This window comes from Helicoverpa armigera, chromosome 11 (assembly GCF_030705265.1).
Source record: "Helicoverpa armigera isolate CAAS_96S chromosome 11, ASM3070526v1, whole genome shotgun sequence".
Taxonomy (NCBI): Eukaryota; Metazoa; Arthropoda; class Insecta; order Lepidoptera; family Noctuidae; genus Helicoverpa; species Helicoverpa armigera.
Window position 1 is genome coordinate 10,523,278 of NC_087130.1, and position 21,537 is coordinate 10,544,814.

General features: G+C 38.2%; 5 protein-coding genes across 5 annotated transcripts; 4 read left to right on the forward strand and 1 right to left on the reverse strand.

Annotated features, from left to right (window-relative positions):
- The first annotated feature begins 1,489 nt into the window (after nucleotides 1-1,489).
- On the forward strand, nucleotides 1,490-6,445 carry LOC126056971 (uncharacterized). Its single transcript, XM_064036994.1, has 9 exons — nucleotides 1,490-1,699; nucleotides 2,799-2,912; nucleotides 3,160-3,276; nucleotides 3,620-3,768; nucleotides 4,305-4,466; nucleotides 4,805-4,911; nucleotides 5,100-5,211; nucleotides 5,559-5,709; nucleotides 6,047-6,445. Exons 1-9 carry the CDS (start codon nucleotides 1,541-1,543, stop codon nucleotides 6,245-6,247), a joined length of 1,272 nt encoding a protein of 423 aa, XP_063893064.1. The 5' UTR covers nucleotides 1,490-1,540; the 3' UTR covers nucleotides 6,248-6,445.
- A 1,547-nt stretch (nucleotides 6,446-7,992) lies between these two features.
- Nucleotides 7,993-10,905, forward strand: LOC126056711 (beta-alanine transporter). Its single transcript, XM_049850466.2, has 7 exons — nucleotides 7,993-8,223; nucleotides 8,488-8,680; nucleotides 8,956-9,214; nucleotides 9,409-9,658; nucleotides 9,747-10,132; nucleotides 10,236-10,414; nucleotides 10,505-10,905. The coding sequence occupies exons 1-7, from the start codon at nucleotides 8,021-8,023 to the stop codon at nucleotides 10,838-10,840; spliced, it is 1,806 nt and encodes a 601-aa protein (XP_049706423.2). The 5' UTR covers nucleotides 7,993-8,020; the 3' UTR covers nucleotides 10,841-10,905.
- Nucleotides 10,906-11,582: 677 nt separating this feature from the next.
- On the forward strand, nucleotides 11,583-15,111 carry LOC110375510 (uncharacterized). The gene is made up of 2 exons (XM_021333644.3): nucleotides 11,583-11,797; nucleotides 12,982-15,111. The coding sequence occupies exons 1-2, from the start codon at nucleotides 11,706-11,708 to the stop codon at nucleotides 15,053-15,055; spliced, it is 2,166 nt and encodes a 721-aa protein (XP_021189319.3). The 5' UTR covers nucleotides 11,583-11,705; the 3' UTR covers nucleotides 15,056-15,111.
- A 314-nt stretch (nucleotides 15,112-15,425) lies between these two features.
- On the reverse strand, nucleotides 15,426-17,544 carry LOC110375530 (dynein axonemal assembly factor 4). The gene is made up of 3 exons (XM_021333671.3): nucleotides 16,517-17,544; nucleotides 15,930-16,129; nucleotides 15,426-15,659 (listed from the first exon to the last, which is right to left on the reverse strand). The coding sequence occupies exons 1-3, from the start codon at nucleotides 17,397-17,399 to the stop codon at nucleotides 15,426-15,428; spliced, it is 1,317 nt and encodes a 438-aa protein (XP_021189346.3). The 5' UTR covers nucleotides 17,400-17,544.
- Nucleotides 17,545-17,732: 188 nt separating this feature from the next.
- LOC110375529 (phosphotriesterase-related protein) lies at nucleotides 17,733-20,493 on the forward strand. The gene is made up of 6 exons (XM_021333670.3): nucleotides 17,733-17,899; nucleotides 18,188-18,445; nucleotides 18,645-18,902; nucleotides 19,195-19,359; nucleotides 19,625-19,842; nucleotides 20,161-20,493. Exons 1-6 carry the CDS (start codon nucleotides 17,878-17,880, stop codon nucleotides 20,302-20,304), a joined length of 1,065 nt encoding a protein of 354 aa, XP_021189345.3. The 5' UTR covers nucleotides 17,733-17,877; the 3' UTR covers nucleotides 20,305-20,493.
- The last annotated feature ends 1,044 nt before the right edge of the window (nucleotides 20,494-21,537 follow it).

Genomic DNA, 21,537 nt, shown 5'->3' on the forward strand with positions numbered 1-21,537 from the left:
TATAAAATGTTTATTCCGTATCTTACCGTGCGTTTTTTTACCATATTTTTTTTATTTGATACCTTTGACAAACTAATGAACCAACTGTTTCCCGCGGGCTGATTAAGCTTGAGTATAGTAAGTTCAACTCAGTCTTGCGCGGTGCCTTATGTGTGGGTAACCCTTGTACATATACAGTGACTTTGTGTGCGTGACAAGAGGTACAGTCGGGTACAAATAAAGTTATTTAGGGGTTGTATACGGCTGTTTAAAGAAAAACAGTTATTACGTAATTTAATGTTTATTTATTTATAATGATTTTGAAACGCTACTTGAAAAATAAATGATGAATTTTCAGATTCGCTACTCTCACTAAGGTCAATTATAAATTTTGACTACATGTCATTCTTCTTTTTTCTTTTGTACATGACGACAATTATAACCCAACACCCCTTCATCAATTTGACTTAAACGTTCATTTATGAGTTTCATTATTTCCGTCTTATTTTGGTCGACATTATGCGAAGCAATATAATTTTTTAAAATTCCCCACACATTTTGTTTATATTATTATACCAGATTATACGTCTTTTTACATTCTTAGTCCACACTTTTATTTATTGTCCACGTACACCGAGCTAGAAAATATGTAGGAAGTATTTAATTCATCTTAGATATTTCACCTCATTTATTTCTTAGATACTGTCAATGTCAATTTTAACAAACGTATGAGAAAATAATGAAAAACTGCAAAATGTAATAATAAAAAGCTTTGAATGTTTCATTTTTTGAAACGCTACCTGACTCCTTAAACATTTTCTCCGTGAAGAACTAGACATTTTCGTAAACGACTGTACCCATAACAAAAAGCGATAAGATCACGTCATCCTCGGACGACGTCACTGTCACACGAACGAAAGTTGTATATTTACAAGCCGACGCACACATAGGGCCGCGCGCAAATCTGAGTTGAACTATCTATATTATTTTGTAGCCTTTTAATCATCAAGTGAAAGCTCCCCGCTGTGCTAAGAACATCCTATCATAGAAGTCTATAAGTATCATAAATGTTCTTTTTGTATAACTCTTTCAAGCAATTGGGAGCAACTAGGCCTTTGCCCCGCAATGGGACTTCATACAAAAGATAATTTTGATAGTGTCAATAGACTTTTGCTGTTAACCGTACATGGTAGTTATTCCTACTATATATGGGTTCATATAGCTATTCTGTTTACACTGTCTAATTTATTATGCTTCTACTATAACTGCTATAGTGAGTAGACAATGATGATAATGATTTCTGTTGACTTATTATAAGTTTTAACTGGTTCACATCACACCATGCCTTTCAGAGCAACATTAACAGTGAAAATAACCGTACAAAACCTAATACAAACGACATTTATGAAAGTTACAACATGCATCACAGTTTCCGATAATGACAATCTACTCCAAGGTATTTAATTACCAACAGAATACAATGTATTTCTTATCAAATTATATAAATGTGTATCAGTAGTATTATCAAGTTGTTCAGTCTGTGTTGTTAAGTGACAACAAAATGTCTCTTACATTGTGGTTTGTAGGTTTCATAATTTTATTGTTTGTTTACAATTGGGTGGTTAAGAACCCTAAGCCGATTCTTGGTGTTTACGCGGTCCCAGGAAAGTGGTATTATGTGAAATATGTCCTGTTCGCCGGTCTGTATTATTTTAGAAAGGTGAGTTATGGTTTTGGTTACATATTTGTTTTGTTTACGCCATCTGCTGGTTTTTCATGTCAGCCTTTCAAAGCGCGGTGAAATGCACTTTTCAAAACTTGGCAAAACTAAAAACAAACTTATCAAAGTCTTTTAAAGTCCTAACTCTGTTGGCTGGCAAAACAGGATTGTTATTTAGAACTTTTTTAGTAGTAGTAGTACAGATTACCTTACCGGTAGTAGGTAGATTCTTATAGATAATGGGGCAAGCACCTACAAGCTCACCTGACTAAATGCTATACATTGTGCAATAGTGTTTCTGTCAAAATGCTTTTTTGATTTTTAAAGGTAAAAAAAGAATCTACAAAAATGTGATCTTGCTTGAATGGAACTTAAATAAGAAATACCTATCTATTTGATTGAGAGAAGTTGACATATGAAAGTAACAGTTTAAAGTATTAATTAAAAATTGATCTGCAATTAGTTCGACCACAATGACTGAGTACATTTATATCAATAGCTTCCTTCATTATCAGCGAGTTAAGAGCTCAGCTAGCAACGCAGGTGCGTGATAAACTGATTTCAAATTAATTAACTATTATTATTAATTAGTCGCGAAGGCGTGACAGGAAGCATGCTCAGTCTTCTATCGGGTTTAGGTTTGGGCAGCTTAGGTATCAGGTAATCTATATCGGATTATCTCCCTAGGTAACAGACTGCAAATTAGGCATGATCTTCCTCTTGCTGGATCTGATAGATAGGTTCAAAGCTAGAAACAAAAGTATATTATATAAGTATATGCGAATCGCAATATCAGAGGTTTTTGTAATTTGAATTGTGTTAACGAACTTTTATTTGATGGCCGTTGGCTGTTGATCTCCGGTTCGTTGTCAGTAAAAATGCTTTAATTAGGGGGTTTCCCTTGAATGTTTGAACTGGGAAGAAAAACGAATGACTGAATAACCACAGGAAGAAAACTCAGCACACTAGGTAAATGGTTTCGAAATCATTCATAATCAGATTCTTATTTTTTCGCGCCAACTGCGTTAAGTAGGTATGTATTTTCATTTTCAACAAACGAAACATACCTACGTCTTTCATTTACCACGTGTAATTACAGTATTCAAGCAAGCATGCAGCGGCTGGCCCCGAGGGGCGGGCGGGACAGGGGGTGAAGGCTATAGCCGACCCCAACGCCATGGACAGAGCGCAGCCCTTGAGCGATGATGCTAAGGTGAGTTATACTTGCATCCATCCATACTTACATTCTTCGGACTCGATGCAAACTCTCGAGTAGGTATATGGCAAATCAGTAAGGCCTAATTTAGATATTATACGCATAACTTTAGCATATCTAATGTGTTAATAAAATCTAAGGAATCCTTTAAGCAATAGGTACCCACTCAGTCATTTTCTTTTCGTTCAGCTTTTTTGCTGAAAACACCATAATATTTTCCTCACCTTGACTTTCTCATTTATAGGCTTTTGATGCTGTATTCTTCATTTCGGCGAACAGCGAAAAAAGCAAAGGCGTTTATGTGATCGCTGGCTGTGAAAGAAGACCTCTGGGCATGTGCAACGGACTGTTCTATATTGGTGTTAGTATTTTTATCATCATCATTCTTTGGGAACCAATGGTGTTGTGTCAAGTTTTTTCACCACGTTTGAGCCAGTTACCTCAAAGTGTTACAGAGCAGTATTTAATATGAAGACTTAGGTACCAATTATTTGACATGGAGTATCTAAATTCTAGTTTCGTACCTACCATTTATTTGGCAAGAACAATAACTGCTTAAGTACCTGTACTTTCATTTGTCTAGCCTTTTCCCGACATTCTATGTAAGAACTCAGAGTCCAGTCTAACTGGATGTAGCTTAATAGTTACCAGTGTTTTACATTTTCCTGTACTTTATTGAATGAAAATATTTACTTTTCCATCAGTTGCCAAGCAAAGGCTTGCTATGCAGTAAGAAGATCCCCGACACGGTGCTGTTTGGGGCCGAAATCGGCGAGTTTGGTGCTGAAGGGATCAAAATAACACCTGTAGTTCCCATGCAGAAATGGACCGTTTCCTACAAAGGACAGATGTGGTAAGTTAGCTTTTGAAAGTTGTCTGTGTAGTTTTGAAACTACATAATCTGCTCAGTTATCAGTTATCAGCAACTTCACATCTTGCCCATTACTACCATTATACCGTTTTTAAATAAAGCAGCTACATATGAAGTAGGGCATTGGCATTTGAGTTCTCTACTCTAAACTCTTTAATAATATGGAAATCGCAAAAGTTGCATTAGGCGTCGTCCTAATTGGGAGCGATCGCACGATGGCGCGATGCGTTTTTCATCTCACTATCTCACTTGCGAGGTTCAAATAGGACACTCTGATGAAATCTGTATGTTAGAAGTCATCGAACGACGAGAACGCATCGTGTCATCGTACAATCGCTGTCAATTAGGACGACGTCTTAGATGAAAAACGCATCGCGCCATCGCACGATCGCTCCCAATTAGGACGACGCCTTAAGCTTTAGGTACAGGTAGGTACACTGCCGTTGATCAGATATCGTACTGTGCCCTATTTAATATAACTTTCGTGCGATCCTATAAATGGTGAATACTTTAATCAGGTACCAAAATGATCCAACCAAACTAGTGGAAGTAGACTTCTTCGGTGAATGGAACGCCACATCCAAGCACTTTGATTTCGACTCCGATCTTTACCCCCCGGCCGTCATCAAGTCTATAGCTTTGGAGAAATGGAGCAGAGAGTACTTTGAGAAGCTCAAGACGTAAGTAATAGCAACATTAATAAAGAGAATTTCAATAAACCCCTGAAACCAAGAAGTTTCTGAGTTAAAAAAACAGGTCTCTTCGGCTTATTTTTTTTTTGGGAATCATCAGTAGCCTCCTGCCCTTACCTGCCCCAATATTCAAATACCTATTTAATTTTATCGGTGCAGCATGTTTTCTTCTTCTATACTCTTCTTTCTGCCGTTATCTCACAAGTACCTACCTAATATTATTTTGGGACTACGTTTGACGACGTATCCTAACATTTTTGATTTAAAAAAATGAAACTGTAGTAAATGAAAAATGATTGACCAATTCATACAAATATGTATTTCAGAGCGCATCAATCTCACTACGAACAGTTCGGCACATTGAAGTGCAAGTTCAAGATTGAGAACGAATCGTTTGAATACACACTCCCGTCCTTCAGGGACCATAGTTTTGGTAAGAAAACTCATTTTCTTTAAATAGATTCATCTGTTAGTAGGTCGTTGAATAAGTCAACCTACAGTCTCACTAAGTACCAATGTAATTTGCTCTCAAAAAGATTTCCATGAGTGGAAGAATTGGAACTGTACCTGGACTTATGTATCATATCTTATCTACCTATTTCCATTAAATGAATGTTTCAGGTCGTAAACGCGACTGGACCCTGATGCACCGCTACGCTTTCCACCACATCTTCCTGGAGAATGGCATCAGTATCAGCGTTGGAGTAATCTGTCAGCCCTCTACTGCCTCCGTGTAAGTAATCCAACTTTCAGTAGTTTAGAGGTACTCCCCATTATTTTGAAATAAGTTTAACTTTTTTCGTGTACACCATGATTCTGATGTTCTTTCAATCTAAAAATCTAAATGTCACTAAATTCCAGGATTCTTCAAATAAAGCCGTATATCAGGTACCTCATTGATAAAGGACACCTATGTGGCTTTGTCCATTTGACCTATAATATCTCCAATATTTTCTGTCTTGATACAGAGACGATTTTTATGTAAAGTTCAAATTCCTAAAATTGCAGCTCTTTGGAGGTCTCTTAGGAGCTCACAGTATGGCCATACTTATCCTCTCATTATATTTTACTTTATTTTAGTTTCGAAGCCGGTACCATAGCCTTCCCCGACGGCGAGGTGCTGCCCATCAAATGGGTGGACTTGAAACTCTACCAGCATGGCGAGAATGGGCAGGCTCCTCGAGACTATGCCTTCAAGTTCCAGGCGGGTGATGAGGAGTATACCGTACAGGTAAATAACAGAACCTTGATTTAGAAAAGTTAATTGCCAGACGTATAAGATCTTGGAGTGGTTTTAATAATTCCGTGAGGATAATTGTTTCTATTATCTATTTATTTCAGTAAGATTATTATTTATGCAATGTTGCCATCAACTAGAAAATTTTGCAAAAAAAACACTTTTGAATTACGAACTTAGATGTAGATTGAGGTTAACCTTCATGTGTTACACAAAGTTTTATTGCAATTTTTATCTTGAACTTTGGAAACACTTCTAAATCATTTTATATTTTTTGTGATTGAACATGTTCTTGGTATATTGCTGATTTTCAATTTTCCTCTATCACCAGGTATTAGTAGAATACGAATCGGTCCACTACGTGTCATCAGATTGGGACGCACGCATGGTCGAGCGGTTCTGCAAGTTCGTTGTGAACAACGTCCCTGGGCGAGGAGTCTCAGAGTTCCACTACAGGCACAAGGATGGAAGACCAGAGTCTGTTGCCAAGAACGACCCTGAGTGGTACAGGAAAATGTGCCATAAGATTTAAGGATAGAGTCGAAAGTTCATTACTGCAGGTCATGATTCGAGGTGTTCAAACAAAGTCCTCGTTAGATGAATTTTGACGATTAATTATGGCCGTTTAGTGCAGTTTTATGTTCTTATTTACTTGTTTATATTTTATTTTAGAATATTTACGCATTTATTTTTGATATAAATTGTATTAAATGTTTTATTCAAACGTCAATTTATTGTCTTATTTACTATCCACTTCAGCATCTTATAATTAAAATAAATCTAAGCAGAACAGACCATGACAAAACCTTGAGTAGCATCCTACAGATTCGTTTCGGTATCCAATGCCTGCTGTCCAACAATTGATTTTCCGCTTTTGTAACTATGCACGCATAGCTCGTGAATCGTGATAAGTGCATAGCCACAATCTGGTGCTCTTTTCCGCATGGTAAGATTGTCACATTCTATCGTAACCATCTATATTACCTATTCTTGAATATTGTAATTTCTACATCTTTGCCAATGACAGCAGAAGGCAGCATGTCGGCATCTATCGACGCAGGCGACTATCGACTATTTTTTTTCAGTAAAACTTTGGGTATGCTCTTAAAAGGCGTCATATTAGCCCAGGAGCCAACCAAAGATACTTGGGAAAAGGCTGATCAGATAAAGATGACAAGCAATGTACATTGTACATGGTGGAAGTACCACAGGCTCCCGTCTCCCGACCTTGAATGGTATTCAGGGGACAGTCCTTTGCCCGCCCCAATTATATCGCTAATCGAATTGACTGACTGGACTACGAATGGGATAATTGCCCACGCGCATCCCATTTTATCTACATGCTGTTTGATTTCTAGGGAATAAACGTAGGTACCTATGATTAGTACATACCTATACTGAACTAAAAACAATTTAGAGACTTACTCTGACTACCTACCAGTATTTTGATCATCATTTACTATCCAGCGTTTCCCTGACATGTATATTTGGGTCCATGGTCGGCTACAAGGATGCATTGAGTATGAAGGCAGTGTTTTTTTTTTTAAATAACTAAGAAGGTAAAATTCCAAATCCAATGTCTGTTCTTATAGACCTGGATTCACCAGCTTTTTTCACCCATATTCACTGCAGTGCTGGAAAACCATAACATGCAAATGCTTTAATATGACGGATTGACGTTTTTACCATAGGCTCACCTACTTACCCTACATCTGTCCAAATACGCAAAAATATTTGAGGGCACAATAAATATTTAACCTTGGCAACAGCCTGTAGTAGGGCATTGTTTAGGTCGGTAAATATGTGAAGGTATGAGAGAACGTTTGCACAATCTGGCAGTCAGGGTAATCTCACTGTGAAGAGAGGACTATGAAGTTTCTGGAGCAATAAGGAAATAGAGAGTAAGGTAATTGTTAACCGTTAGTAAATGTAATTAAAAAGGCTATCTTCAATTCCTCATTTACCAAGAAAACAATGTGTTTATAAGGCTGATAAAAGTCCAAAGAAATCCGTAATTTTCTGCTGATCCTCGTTATTTTAACGTCCATCTCCAAGACAGATAAAAAAAGTTGAAAAACTATCTAGACAACCGAACTTTCTGTTCTAGTCGAGATTTGAGGCTGAGGGAAAAATAACAAGAAAAATACCATTCTCATTAGAGACTACTTTCTTTCCTAGCAAAACAAAAAACTAACAACAAGCTTTGCATTTCAACAAACGCCTGCGCAACGGCAAAACCTTTATTTAACTTCCATAGCTATCTTTCATTATCACAAAGATGTAATATAGTAAGATTCCCTACAGAATGGATTTCGACGCCATACTAGAAGATGTGGGCCAGTTCGGAAGGTACCAGAAGATGGTGATCTACTTGATCTTGCTGCCAGCAGTGATTCCGTGCGGCTTCCATGCGTACGCGCAGCTGTTCATGGCTGCTAATGTGGAGCACTGGTGCAGGGTCCCGGAGTTGGATATTATATCGGATGTTAGTCTTGCTAAGAATCTCAGGTGAGAGTCTCTGGTGGAGTAGAAATTGAGTCAGTGAGGTGTTCAGTATCTATTAGGAGGTGAACATTGCATTGATCCTTAACGAAACCACAGTTTGAAATTAAATCAGGAGTCATTTAGACGACCAGTTTAAATTAACAACACACCGTCAAGAAAAGTTTTATATGTTCCGAAAATTTTTGCGGTAGGTATAAAAAACCGTTTAATCAAATCGGGAGACGAAAATTTTCCAATCTGGAAGTCAATGAAAATTCTTGTTTTTAGTATCCCAATGGAATTGAAGAATGGACAGCTACAATATTCCGAATGCACCATGTACAATCTGAACTACAGCGAGATCGCGAAGAACTACAAGAGTGCTCTAAATACTCCGAGAGACTCTGCAGTTGAAATCATTCCTTGCACCAACGGCTGGACTTACGAGAAGAGTGTCTACAAGAGTACTGCAGTTACTGAGGTAAGCTTGTGCTACGCGAAGGTACATCTTATGGGATGGTTTCATAGTAAAGACACTTTACCTATTCAAAAGATTGGTACCTAGAGATGATTGAAGCCAGATGTCTGATCTTTCTGGTATGACAACTTGGGTCTAAATATAATAATTGATATAGGTTATAATGTCGTCTTCATAGAGTTGATCGCTTCCGCAATATAAGTTTTTAGTTTCGTTATTTTAAGGAAAACTTTCGTTGATTTAAAATACAAAAATAAAAGTTTTCAATCTGTTAACAGTGGAACCTCGTTTGCAACGGAGACTTCTATCCGACCCTGGGCTTAGTCCTCCTAGCTGTTGGCGGCATTATCGGCAACTATATCTTCGGCTACCTCCAGGACACTCTTGGGAGGAAACCATCTTTCTTCATCTACCTCCTTATTGAATGCATCTTCGGAGTCGCTACGGCTTTCGCTCAGAACTACGTTATATGGTGCATCTATCGGTTTGGCGTGGGATTCACCGTACCGGCGATTATGACAACGCCTTATGTTTTAGGTAAGTAGATGTAATTTATTGCTGTTACTTTTTTGAGATGGCCTACAATACAGTGTTAAAGATTATTGGCAAAGATCTGTTAAGCAAGTGATTTTCACTTTAGCATTAATGGAGCCCAATTTAATACTTTGGTATTTTATTTTTTACTCTTTTAATGGCGAACCAGCTGCTATAACTTAGACGATGCTTTACAGCCATAGAACTGGTGGGGCCACGAAGCAGAACGCTTTGCACCATTTTATCGAACATTGCGTACTCCATGGGGCTTATCCTCCTTGCTGGTGTGGTCTACTTGGTGAGGGACTGGCGACACCTAGCACTGGCCACTACATTGCCCTTCGTATGTTTCTTCCTGTACCTTTGGCCTATGCCAGAGAGCCCCCGCTGGTTACTGGCGAGAGGAGAATTTGAGAAGGCCGAAGTCATCTTGAGGAATATGGCCAGGTATGTTTGACATTTGAACCTGTATTCCGGAGTTCATTCCAAAATCAAAAAAAGGTGGATAAAATATATTATTTGTCTCTTTTCTCAGGATAAATGGCAAATCTTTACCAGCCAATTACATGGTGCAACTCCATCGAAAATACGAGACAGATAAATTGAAACAAGACATGGAGAAGAAGAAGATGAGGAAATATGGCATTTTGGACTTATTCAGGACGCCTAATTTGAGGAAGAAAACTATTATAATCACGTTTATTTGGTTCACTAACACCAGCGTATACGTCGGTCTGTCTTACTATGCTCCAGTGCTGGGTGGTGATGAGTTTCTGAACTTCTTTTTGGCTGGAATTGTGGAGCTGCCAACCTATTTGTTCCTGTGGCCCTCCATGGAGAGGCTAGGAAGGAGGTGGACTTTGTGTATGAGTATGGTCGTAGGAGGTGTCGCTTGCTTGACCACGTTTCTTGTGCAACATGGTTAGTTGATCTGGAATAAAAAAGCAATTATAAGCTTGAGTTATAATTGTATTTTAACAGCGTGATTAAACATAAAGTTTTAACTAACTCTTATCTTTTTCAGAAACCTACGTAACGCTAGCGTTATATTGTGTCGGTAAAATGGGCATTTCCTCCTCTTTCGTCGTACTGCCTCTGATGGCATCGGAGTTATATCCGACTGTAGTCAGAGGTCTGGGTATGAGTCTTAGTTCCGTACTCGGCATGTTGGGCCCTATTTTCATCCCACTCGTGAATTATTTGGTATGACTTTTTCACAAACTTGTAGTTTATTTATTAAGGTTTATGCCATGTCCACAAGTCATATAATTTACCTATCTTTTTTGTTTTTAGGGATCTGACATAATGGTTCTTCCGCTAATTATAATGGGCGCCCTACTAGTAGCTGGTGGCATAGCCAGTTTGCTTTTGCCAGAAACGCTGAATCAGCATCTACCTCAGACATTAGAAGACGGTGAAAAAATGGGACTGGATACTGACTTCTGCTGCAATCCGCCTGTTAAAGAGACAATTAATCAAGAAGGAAAGGATATTAATCCAGAACAAATTCCTTGTAGTGCGTGCAATACTCTGTGTTCCTGTCAGATGGTCAACGTATCTCTTGTTGAAAATATTGCCGCTGTCACAGAAAAAGACAGTGAAAAAGTTGATTTCATTGTTGTTAAATAACATTGTTAGGTATGTTAAGCTTATTTTATTTATTAAATATAGAAACCAGTTCAGAATCTCATTAACTTGATTTTTATTCCTAGCTTTGAGCTGTGGAAGATGTACCGTAGGCGTCCTCTACAGTGGGCATACCTAAAAGCCTTGTGACGTCTCTTGACTACTCCTATGCCCTCCCTTATGTACCCACTTATATACTTAAGTAGGTGCATACTCCCTTAGCATTATACCTGCACTGATCGGTACCTACCCGTACAGGTTTGTCTGTACCGGCAACCTGTTTCTTTATGTAAGCACCCTTATTTGTAAAACACCTTAAACACTTACTTGTGTACTCGTCCTGTTTACTTTCCCTATACTTATGTATGGTTCTCCTATAACATAGAGCCCCATGAACTCTCCCTTTGAACATATAATAGCTTTTTTCCTTCTGCTTCTGTACGTAAACATAATGGTCTCTGCACACAGCGGGCGCGGCGCGGCGGGACGGGACGGCGACGCGACACAATGTACTAGATCGTCGCGTCACGTCGCGCCGAGCGGGACGGCTCTGTGTGATGTCGTCCGTAATATCTAGTACATTACAACTGCTCAGTGTCGCGTCGCCGTCCCGTCCCGCCGCGCCGCGCCCGCTGTGTGCAGAGACCATTAAACTATCATTCACCGTGCTCAATAAATCAGTCGAAACTCGAAAATCCTACATTAGATTCCGAACGAAAATCAACGAGAAGATAACACTTTTTGTCTGTGACAGGATCAGCTGTCATCTGATCTGTCATTGCCATGATAATTTTAATCAATGTGCGGCTACAAGAATTGTAAAATAAATAATAATTGATGAAATAAGCTTGATATTAGTTGTTAAACCATGGCTTTATCGTTTTTACGTAGTAGTGTAATTGCCCGCAACGTTAAAAGACAACTTTATCAGAATAAACGCAACGCTGGATACGTTGTTCTGTGAGTAACATTGATTTTTATTTCACTTTTATCTGTATTACACAGTTATCTTAAACACTATGAATGAAAATTAATTTCAAATATAGAATCTATACATTACATTTTAGTAGGGTTTAATTTAAAGGTCGCATTTCACAATACGCAGTCCGATTTCGAAATTAGATTGTAGGTCCGCCTCGAAGCTTTCCTGGTCTCAAGTCCCGCTTTATTTACGTAACATTTTAAAGTAAAATAAAGTGTATTTACAAATAAAGTTCCTTTATTTTAAAATGTTTCTTATCAGATTATAACCTAGCTAGACAACATTATACATTTTATAGGTCAGAACACTCCAATGTTCAACTAAAGCAGTGGTTCTTAACCTTTTTGACATGAGGGACCACTTTACTAATGTTTGTCTTGCCGGGGACCACCTCATTGGTTTACCTAAATTAGCACTCATTTCTTTAATTATTTATGTTCTACTCAAAGCTAACGCATGTCGGCAGTTGTGTAGGTAAGCAAATGCAAATAAAGTAAAACTTACCTATGTAGTTCCAAACGCGCGAGCGAAGCGAGCGCGAAATTTTTATCGGACTTAAACCAAAAAATACGTAAAATTTTGCCCAAACGTACTTAACGTTTTGTTTCTTGACAAATGCAAAAATAAGGGCCATAATATACTTTCTGAATACGCGAGCGAAGCGAGCGCGAAATTTTATCGGACTTAAACTAAATATTACGTAAAATTTAGCCCAAACGTACCTACTTAACTTTTTGTTTGTTGACAAATGCCAAAATAAGGGCATATAGTTTCTGAATACGCGAGCGAAGCGAGCGCGAAATTTTTATCGGACTTCAAACAAATATTACGTAAAATGTACCCCAAACATACATTTTCATGAATGGGGGGACTAGGTACGACACACCCGATATACGTCCATGCGAAAACATTTGCTCGCAATTATAAGTCTAAATTATAAGCTAAGCTTCGCGGACCACTTGGAATGCCTCCAGGGACCACCAGTGGTCCGCGGACCACCGGTTAAGAACCACTGAACTAAAGTAACCATTTTCCTAGTAATGTGTTAATAACCATAAAACGACAATTCGATCAAAAGACTAGAATCCTACGTACCGATGACCCTAGATTCTTAATAACGATGATAAAGTATTGAGTTTAATCGTAAACTATATTTTTTCAGAATTCCAGAGATAGGAGAGGATGCAGAAAATACTTTACTGTCCGACAATGGACTACCAGAGTTTAATGACATCTCAATCGAAAAATGCATAGCCACAATCAGTAAGCAGAGTTTAGAGTACGAAAATGGAGTCCGACAGATTGAACATGCTTCAGAAAATTGCAAAAATGCATTTGTTGAAGTATTTAAGCCATTGGAAAAGTTAGATTCACAGTTGGAACTGACATGGGGAATGGCAAAGACTCTGTACCTCGGAAACAGTTCACTCATGCCCACAAAATCATATATACACATACATGAGAGAGCCCACAAGGCTCGCTCCACAAAATTCAACAGCATACCCATCTTCCAAGCTGCAGTCACAGAAAAAAATAGACTTAAAAAACTAACAGATGAAGAACAGAGGCTACTTGATAAGTACATTCTAGAAGGTAAACTAAATGGTCTAGATGTAAAAGGCATCAAAAGAGACAGATTAAACAATGTCCTGTCAGGGTTACAGAAAGAAAGGCAGATGTTCAGAGACAAAGTGAATATAGCTAATAAGGTCTTCACAAGCACTATAAAGGATGACAGGCTTATGAGAGAATTCCCAGATACTCTAGTCTACTCTATGGCAATGGGTGCTGACCCTCAAAAAGGCCCATGGAAGGTTACTTTGCAACCCCATATTTATGAGCCATTCATGCAGTACTGCCCTGATAGAGACCTGAGATGGAATGCTTGGCAGGCTCATGTACAAAGATGTTCCAACTACGTCAACAAAGAACTTGAAACTGGCACGAATCTGGAAAATATAAGGAGTTTACGCAGAGAGCAGGCCACCATACTTGGTTATGAAACGTATGCAGACATGAGCATGGAAACCAAAATGGCTGGTTCTGTTGAAAATGTGAACAATGTGCTTGACAGTTTGCTGGAGAGTGCCAGGTCCATGCAGGATGTGGAACTTGAGTTGCTGCAGAGATATGCACAGGAGAGAGGCTTTGATGTCAAACTAGAACAGTGGGACATACCTTATTGGCAAAGGAAACAGAAATGGTCCCTGTATGGTTTTGATGAAGACAAAATTAGGGAGTACTTCCCACTACCCAGAGTGATTACTAGTCTTTTCAATTTGTGCAGCCAATTATTTAACATCCAAATTGTTGAGCGAACGGGCATCCATACTTGGCATAAGGATGTTAAGTTCTATGATGTTTATGATGAGTCTAGTGATGCCCCTATTGCCAACTTTTATCTGGACCCATATGCACGCCAGGACCTTAAAATACGCATTTACGATGATGCTGGGTGGCATATTGCAATCAGAAACAAATGCACATCTACTGAGACAACCCCATTATCAGCATTAATATTTAATTTCCAAACTCCAAGTGAAGACAAACCATCTTTACTGACCTTCAATGAGGTTGGTATTCTGTTCCAAAGATTTGGTCATTGTCTGCGTCATTTACTGACAAAGGCTAATTACTCTGAAGTGGCTGGACTTTCTAATGTCGAGTGGGATGCTGCCGAGGTTTGTGGCCAAGTGATGACTCACTGGCTTTATGACCCCAACACTATTAGATCAGTGAGTGGCCATTGTGAAACAGGAGAGCCTTTACCAGATGACATTGTGAAGAACTTGCAAAACATCAGAGGGCACATGTCAGGATACAACTTGTGCAAAGAACTTTATCTGTCCAAACTTGACTTGGAACTGCACTCGAAAAAGGCTTTCTGGAGAGACATTGTTAGGGAATTGTGGCCTAAATACCATGCTTTACCTTTTGACAAGTATGACTCTCATCCTCTTTCGTTTACTAAGATCATCTCTGAGGAATGGGGCAGTGCGTACTATTGTCGTTTGTGGTCGAGAATGATCGCCGCTGACATCTACAGTGCATTTGAGGAAGCCAGGCAAGGTGACCAGGATGTCCTGGATGTGGGCAAGAGGTATAGAGACACATTCTTGGCTGTTGGAGGTAGTTGTCACCCCAGTGAGGTGTTCAGGAGGTTCCGCGGAAGGGACCCCTCCCCACACGCACTACTTAAGAATCTTGGTCTACCCAAAAAAGCTATTGAAGAGTAAAACATTCAGTTAATGTATTATAATTTTATTCCTAATATTATAATGTTTCTGGTGTATTTTTCTAGTTTTAATCATGCTTACCATACGTACCTAATTGAAAATACTAAATAACACTAGAAAATAATTCCGAATCTAAAACATAAATAAAAGCAATCACATAATATATCAGGCCACACATAACGTGCATATTACATTCTCCATTCAGGTCTGGTGCTAAAGGTAGAAAAAAATACGAAGACGATATGCAAAAATACGAGGTGATAAAGACCAGGTACATTCTTAAAGACCAGACATACATCCCAATTCTAAATCATGCCTCCCGTTACGAATTCGAGCACCTTCCAAATCCCTTATTATGTTCATATAGTAATTAATCGGAATCAGGATTCTGTTCCCAAGCGCGTTCCATGTCATGTATATCTTTCTTGATGGTCTCATCATCCGGGAGAAGTTTTCCCGCGGCTTTCATTTCGTCTATAGCCTTGTTGAGATAGCCCAGTCGAGCGAGAGCGGCTGCACGGCGGGCGATGCATTTTGCTCGGCTGCGACGATTGCTCTCGCATGGTGGCTTCATCAGGTCTAAGGCTGTTGAGCAGTCGTTTAGCTGGAATTATATAAATTGGATTAGTAATTAGAAGATGTATATATAGAAAGATTCTAGTTTTCTGAAATACTTTTATGTAGTTGGAGCCTTGCAGTTTGACCGTCTTGAAAAAAACTACTTCAGAACCCTGAATAAAAGAGCATTTCGTCGCTAGACGACTCTATCTCTTATAAAAAATAGTTTTTAACCAAATGTGGATGTTAGGAGTAGATCCCGCAGATCGAGACTGAATCGACATAATTTAATATGAAGTTTATGAATACAACTTACACATTTATTAAAATTGCCAAGTGCGAAATGTGTAGCGGATCTGTTAGCGTAAAGGCTGGGCAGTTTGTCAGACAGCGATATGCCGTGCGTGTAAGCGCTGATGGCTCCCAGGAAGTTCCCGTTTTTGAAGAATTCGTCTCCTTTTATTTTGCACCATTGTGGGTCTTGCTCCTCGGGTCGAAGGTCCTCCGAGACAAAACCTGGAAATACAAGATTTTGTATTTGTAATTTAGTAAGCAGTCTTTTAAGTACAACAATCTAGTAGCACAACCACAACCATCAAGTTATAGTTACGGTCAGCGTAAAAATTTGATGAATTAATCAATATTTTCACTGTGTTCACTAACGATGAAAAAGGCACTAACATAGAGCTTAAGTAAATTGCTACTAACATGAATATGGATTCTGTCCGAAATAAATGGTTTATATATATTAATAAGGCAAACGCCAAAATTTACTCAACATCCTAGACTTCTAAAATAAATACATAGGTAGATGAATAGGTACTCTGGTAAGTTATCAACGACACGGTGTGTAGCAGTTTTGAAAATTTAGATTTGGTAAGCTACTTTTAAAGCTGCCTGTACCTGTCGCTCGTCTGGCCAATGTGATATTCTTCAGCCAAGCTGCTTCCTCGTCCGCTGTAGATTCCCTACTGGGCGTCGGAAAAGTCCGGGGAGTGTGTTTGACCTCTAAACTCATAGTCTGTCTCAACTTTGGAAGTACCCTCTTAGCAGTCTCTTGTTTTTTCTTCTCTACATACTCAGATTTTACTGGAGTCTTAGCAGGCTTTCGTGTAGTTGGTGTAGGCTTATTAACTGGTGCTGCGCTTTGGGTAACTTCTTTGTTTCCTTCTACCACTTCCTTTTTATTTTCTTCATCATCTGTTTCGTCTTCAGAAGGAGGAAGTTCAGTTATTTGTACACCATTCGTTTCTTTAGGTGGTGGTGCGCAGATTCTATTGTTATTTTCAACATGATCAACTCTCCAGTCTTCTAACTCGTCCATAGCTTTCTTCCTTTCAGCATCGCGTCTGGAATCCATCAGGTTATGTTGCTGACTGTCTATTTCCATCGCTTGCTGAACTGTGAACCTGTCTAACTGGCTCTTTTTTATTTTCCTATCTTCAGACTCCTGTTGAGCTTGTGCCTGACATTTTTCAATCATTTCTTGTCTTATTTTCATTTTTTCAGCCTTCGTTAGCTCTTTTTCCAGGCACTCCCATTCAATTTCTTCAGTTTTAACTAAATCTAAGATTATCAAATCTTCTTTGACCAAGCATTTGCTTTTCTTTATGTCAACATCGTGAAGTAGAAATACTTCGAACAAAAATGGACTGAAATTCGCCTTAATGTATTTGTCAGTAGGAAATAGATCAACTTTCTCATGACTAACAGGGTTTAATGGTACCCTTATGTGTATTTTGCTACTTGTTTGAGACCAAGTGTAATCTTTCACTATTATAGGCATCTTTTCCACGCGATAACACTTACGAATTAAAAGAAACCAATAAATAAATTACGTTGCCATAGCAATGAACTTGAATTTGGCGCTCACAGCGTTCTGTTCAACGCAAAATACGTTTTCTATAAACGTTTATAATTTATTTTTCTACATGGCAGCTTAGAAACTGTTTATAGGTACTTCGCCCTCCTTCGTAAATTTGACCTCGTTTCTCACGTTCATAAACGTGTTCGAGGAGCACACTGCGCCAATTTTGTGTTTGTTTATTGTTGTTTACGTATTTTATTTCATATTTTCTTTATCTAAGAAAAGAACTGGATGTACCGGAATATCACACAACCAACGTAGTCTTTCAGTCTATCATTGTTTAATTATTTAAAGTGTTCTTAGCATTGATAAGCGATAAAGTAAATATTGTATTATTACCGTGCAGTAGTTCGGTGTCTGTGTATCAGTAAATCACACGCTTCGTACTCGTATCAAAATGACTTCAAAAGTACAAACCGGTGAGTGTTTTTTTTTTAATTTATTTATCTGCTGGTATTACGTACCTACCTATCTATTTTTAAATCTTTTATTTAGTTCGTTTATCAACACATGTAACTATGCATAGTATACAAAACAAAAATAATATAGGTATTATATCGAAATTGCGCTTATGATAAAAGGGGTAAGCAGAGATAGGTACTACTTTCCATTACATGTTCCGAAAAAGTTGCTCCCGCGCCTCGGCAGCGATTCTGACCACAGGCTAGTCCAAAGTTCATGTTCATCCTCACTCCATGTTGTTCCAGTGTTGGGAGACGTGAGCCCATCAGTGTTGGGCCGCACACTAACTCACGAGCATTTGGCTATGAACTTCGAACATTTCTACAAGACTCCGCCCTCTGCCCTAGCGCCTAAATTCGACAGCCACCCGAATTTTCATATAGAAACTCTTGGTTTTGTGAGGCAGTACCCATACAGTTTGAGGTATAACTTGGAACTGGATGATAAGGAAGCGAATGCAGCTGTTTTACATGATGTTGTTGAATACGGAACTGCGAGTGGAGGTGAGTTTTATGAAAAGGCAGGTAGGAATATCTTTAATATTTTTTGGAACAAAACTTCGCTTGGAACTTATTTCTACCGTTGGTCCATCCACGATTCTCACATAGATACGCTACACACACAAACAAACAATCGAAAGACTGTTTTAATTAAATAACCAAGATCCAAAGAAAGGTTCTCAAATGATACGACTTTCCTCAGGTACCATTGTGGAGAACACAACAGAGGGCATTAGACGCAACTTGAAGTTTTGCAAAGAAATATCGCAAAGAAGCAAAGTGCATATTGTAGCCGGTACTGGCCACTACATTGCCGACACGCAGAGCTCCGGTACTCTGGACAAGACCACGGAAGATATTTACAATCATATGATGGAAGAGCTCACGGTTGGGTGTCGTGATGAGCCTTCTATTCGGGCTGGTTTCATGGGAGAGATCGCCAGCGTTTGGCCGCTAAGAGGTTCGTTATATGCAAATTAGGTACCAAGTTATACACGGGAGATTTTCGCGAAGCTCTTAAAATAATCTTCAAACTTTCATTTATCATTTTACTTTTTGGGTACTTATACATACGCCTAATTCTGGCGTAATTATATGTATTTAAACCTCTTTTGAGATTGACACTGTGTTAAGCTTTTCTATGCAGCTTTTCTCGTAAACTATCTACCTCTACCTACATAAAACCCGAACTCTGAACTTTCTTTTAGTCATTCTCTAAGATTAATTATAAGTTTACTTTGATTGGATTCCAGATTTCGAACGTAACGCGATAAAGGCAGCAGGGGAGTTACAACCTCAGGTCGGTTGTGGAGTCAGTTTCCACCCCCACAGGGTCAAGGAGGCTCCCTTCGAGATCATACGCCTGTACCTGGAGGCCGGGGGCTCCGCTGACAAAGTCGTCATGTCGCATTTGGACCGTAAGTAAACAATATTGTGGAATTTGCTACGAATCGGTTTTAGGTACTTAACAAACCTATAAAACAATATTAACAACTGCCAAATAAAAAAAAATGGGGGCTGCCCTCAATAAGGTCATTTCAACTTACAAGATTTTTGGTCATCCTCTCTTTTTTGGCGTGGCCCTAAACGAAATAAGCCGTTTTTTTATAATCGACAAGTCCAAGTTGAGTTGAGTTTCATAGATAGCTACATACTTCAAATAGATGCATATTAAAATTACAGGCACTCTTCTAGAAGACGATGTCCTATTAGACTTTGCGGAACTAGGCACATATTGTCAGTTCGATCTATTTGGCGTAGAAGTCTCATATTACCAGCTAAATGTGGACACGGACATGTTGAGTGACGCTCAGAGAATACAGAAGGTTGCGCTACTAGTCAAGGAGGGCAAAGAAGATAGGATACTCATGTCCCATGATATTCATACGAAACATCGATTGGTAAGTCTAATTACTTCATTTAAAGAACTTTCTGCTCTAAAGGGACCTATTGGGGCTGCAGTATTGTTCATAAAGAATTCCGCTGGATCTAAAATAAATTAATCATAATAGTTAGTCCTAAGATTATGTTCCCCTAACAGCGCACTAAGTGGCAGGAAGACATTTTTGGGACTAACTCTTCGCGTTTCGGCGGAGTTAATAAGAGTTATGGTTTAGATACAAATAAGGACATGAATTTAAACTATGCCATATCAAAATATACTCGTAACGGGAACAGATGCCAGATTTATTATATCGTTAAAATCAAATCATTTGCAGACAAAGTTCGGAGGCCACGGCTACGCACATATTATCCACAACATATTGCCCAAGATGGAGGCTAAAGGATTTTCGCGCCAACAGATAGACACAATCACCATAGACAACCCCGCAAGATGGCTGGCTATCGAAAATAAATCATAACCTTATTTTTGTGAAGTTGGTTTAATATTTTATTTCAACACATTAGGGTTAAGTAAAAATATTGTAAATAAGTGATATTGTCTTAAAAAGCATCTAATTTTTTAGCAAGCATTTGGTAAGAAATTTTACTTTATTTTTACCATTTGATAGGTTTTTATATACAAGTGTACTCTTTACTAGAATTTTAAGTGTTATTTGTGACCAATTGTTGTATCAAAGGTATTCTATTTTATAGTAATAATAAAACAGTTATAATTAAAAATACGTTATTTTATTTACAAATACATAACTTCTGTTACAGAACAATATTTTTACTTATATAATTTTATGAGCATACATAATAAGAAAGTCTCGTTTTCATGCGTGTTCGTATTTCATTGTAAAGTGGGTAAAATGGATGGGACCTCGACAAATTTTGAAGACTAAAATATATATTTTTTTGTCTAAAAATAAATAAAGTTGACATGCATGAATATATATTTATATTCTACAAGAATGTATCTATGTAACGGTAAATAAAATCTCAGGAGTGGCTCAAGCGATTACAAAGTTCAATCCTGAAATCTGTAGGCGTCTAAGATACTTGTTTAAAATCCATACAAGAGTCATGTTGATGCTTTCGAAAACTTTTATAGTATTGTTCCTATAATAATATCTATAGGATAATACATTTTTTACCCAAATCTGCCTAGCAGCAGTTCACAATCATTAATAGATATTTCAACAATTACATAATAGACAAGGAGATAATTTTCCGATAACATAGACAAATATTTTGATGAACAGAACGTGTATCTTATCAAAAGGAAAATTAGAGATACACAGTAGATAAGTCTTGTCTTATTAATTTACTGCTGTGTCTAAATAACATAGAAAATCATTGAAGCAAGAATGTATTTTGTTGCTAAATAATTATCAACTTTATGTCTATTGACATAACGTTGAAAATCGAAAGTCTTTAAACTAGCTAATTGTAGAGACCACAAATAGTCCTTTTCAGTTATGTAACAGTCTCGTTCTTGTCAAATAACTTTGCCACTCTGAATTCAGCTATTTTTGACGCATTGTGCTAGCAAATGGTGTTTTTTTCGTAAACGTTTACACTAGCCAACTTTGGATAGGCAAAGCTGCTCGCATTGGTTATAAGAATTTGAAATATATAGTGTCATGGTGAGCACCCCAGTGCTGAGCGTAAATCCGGCGAATAAATATAATAGCTACCTACATGGTTTT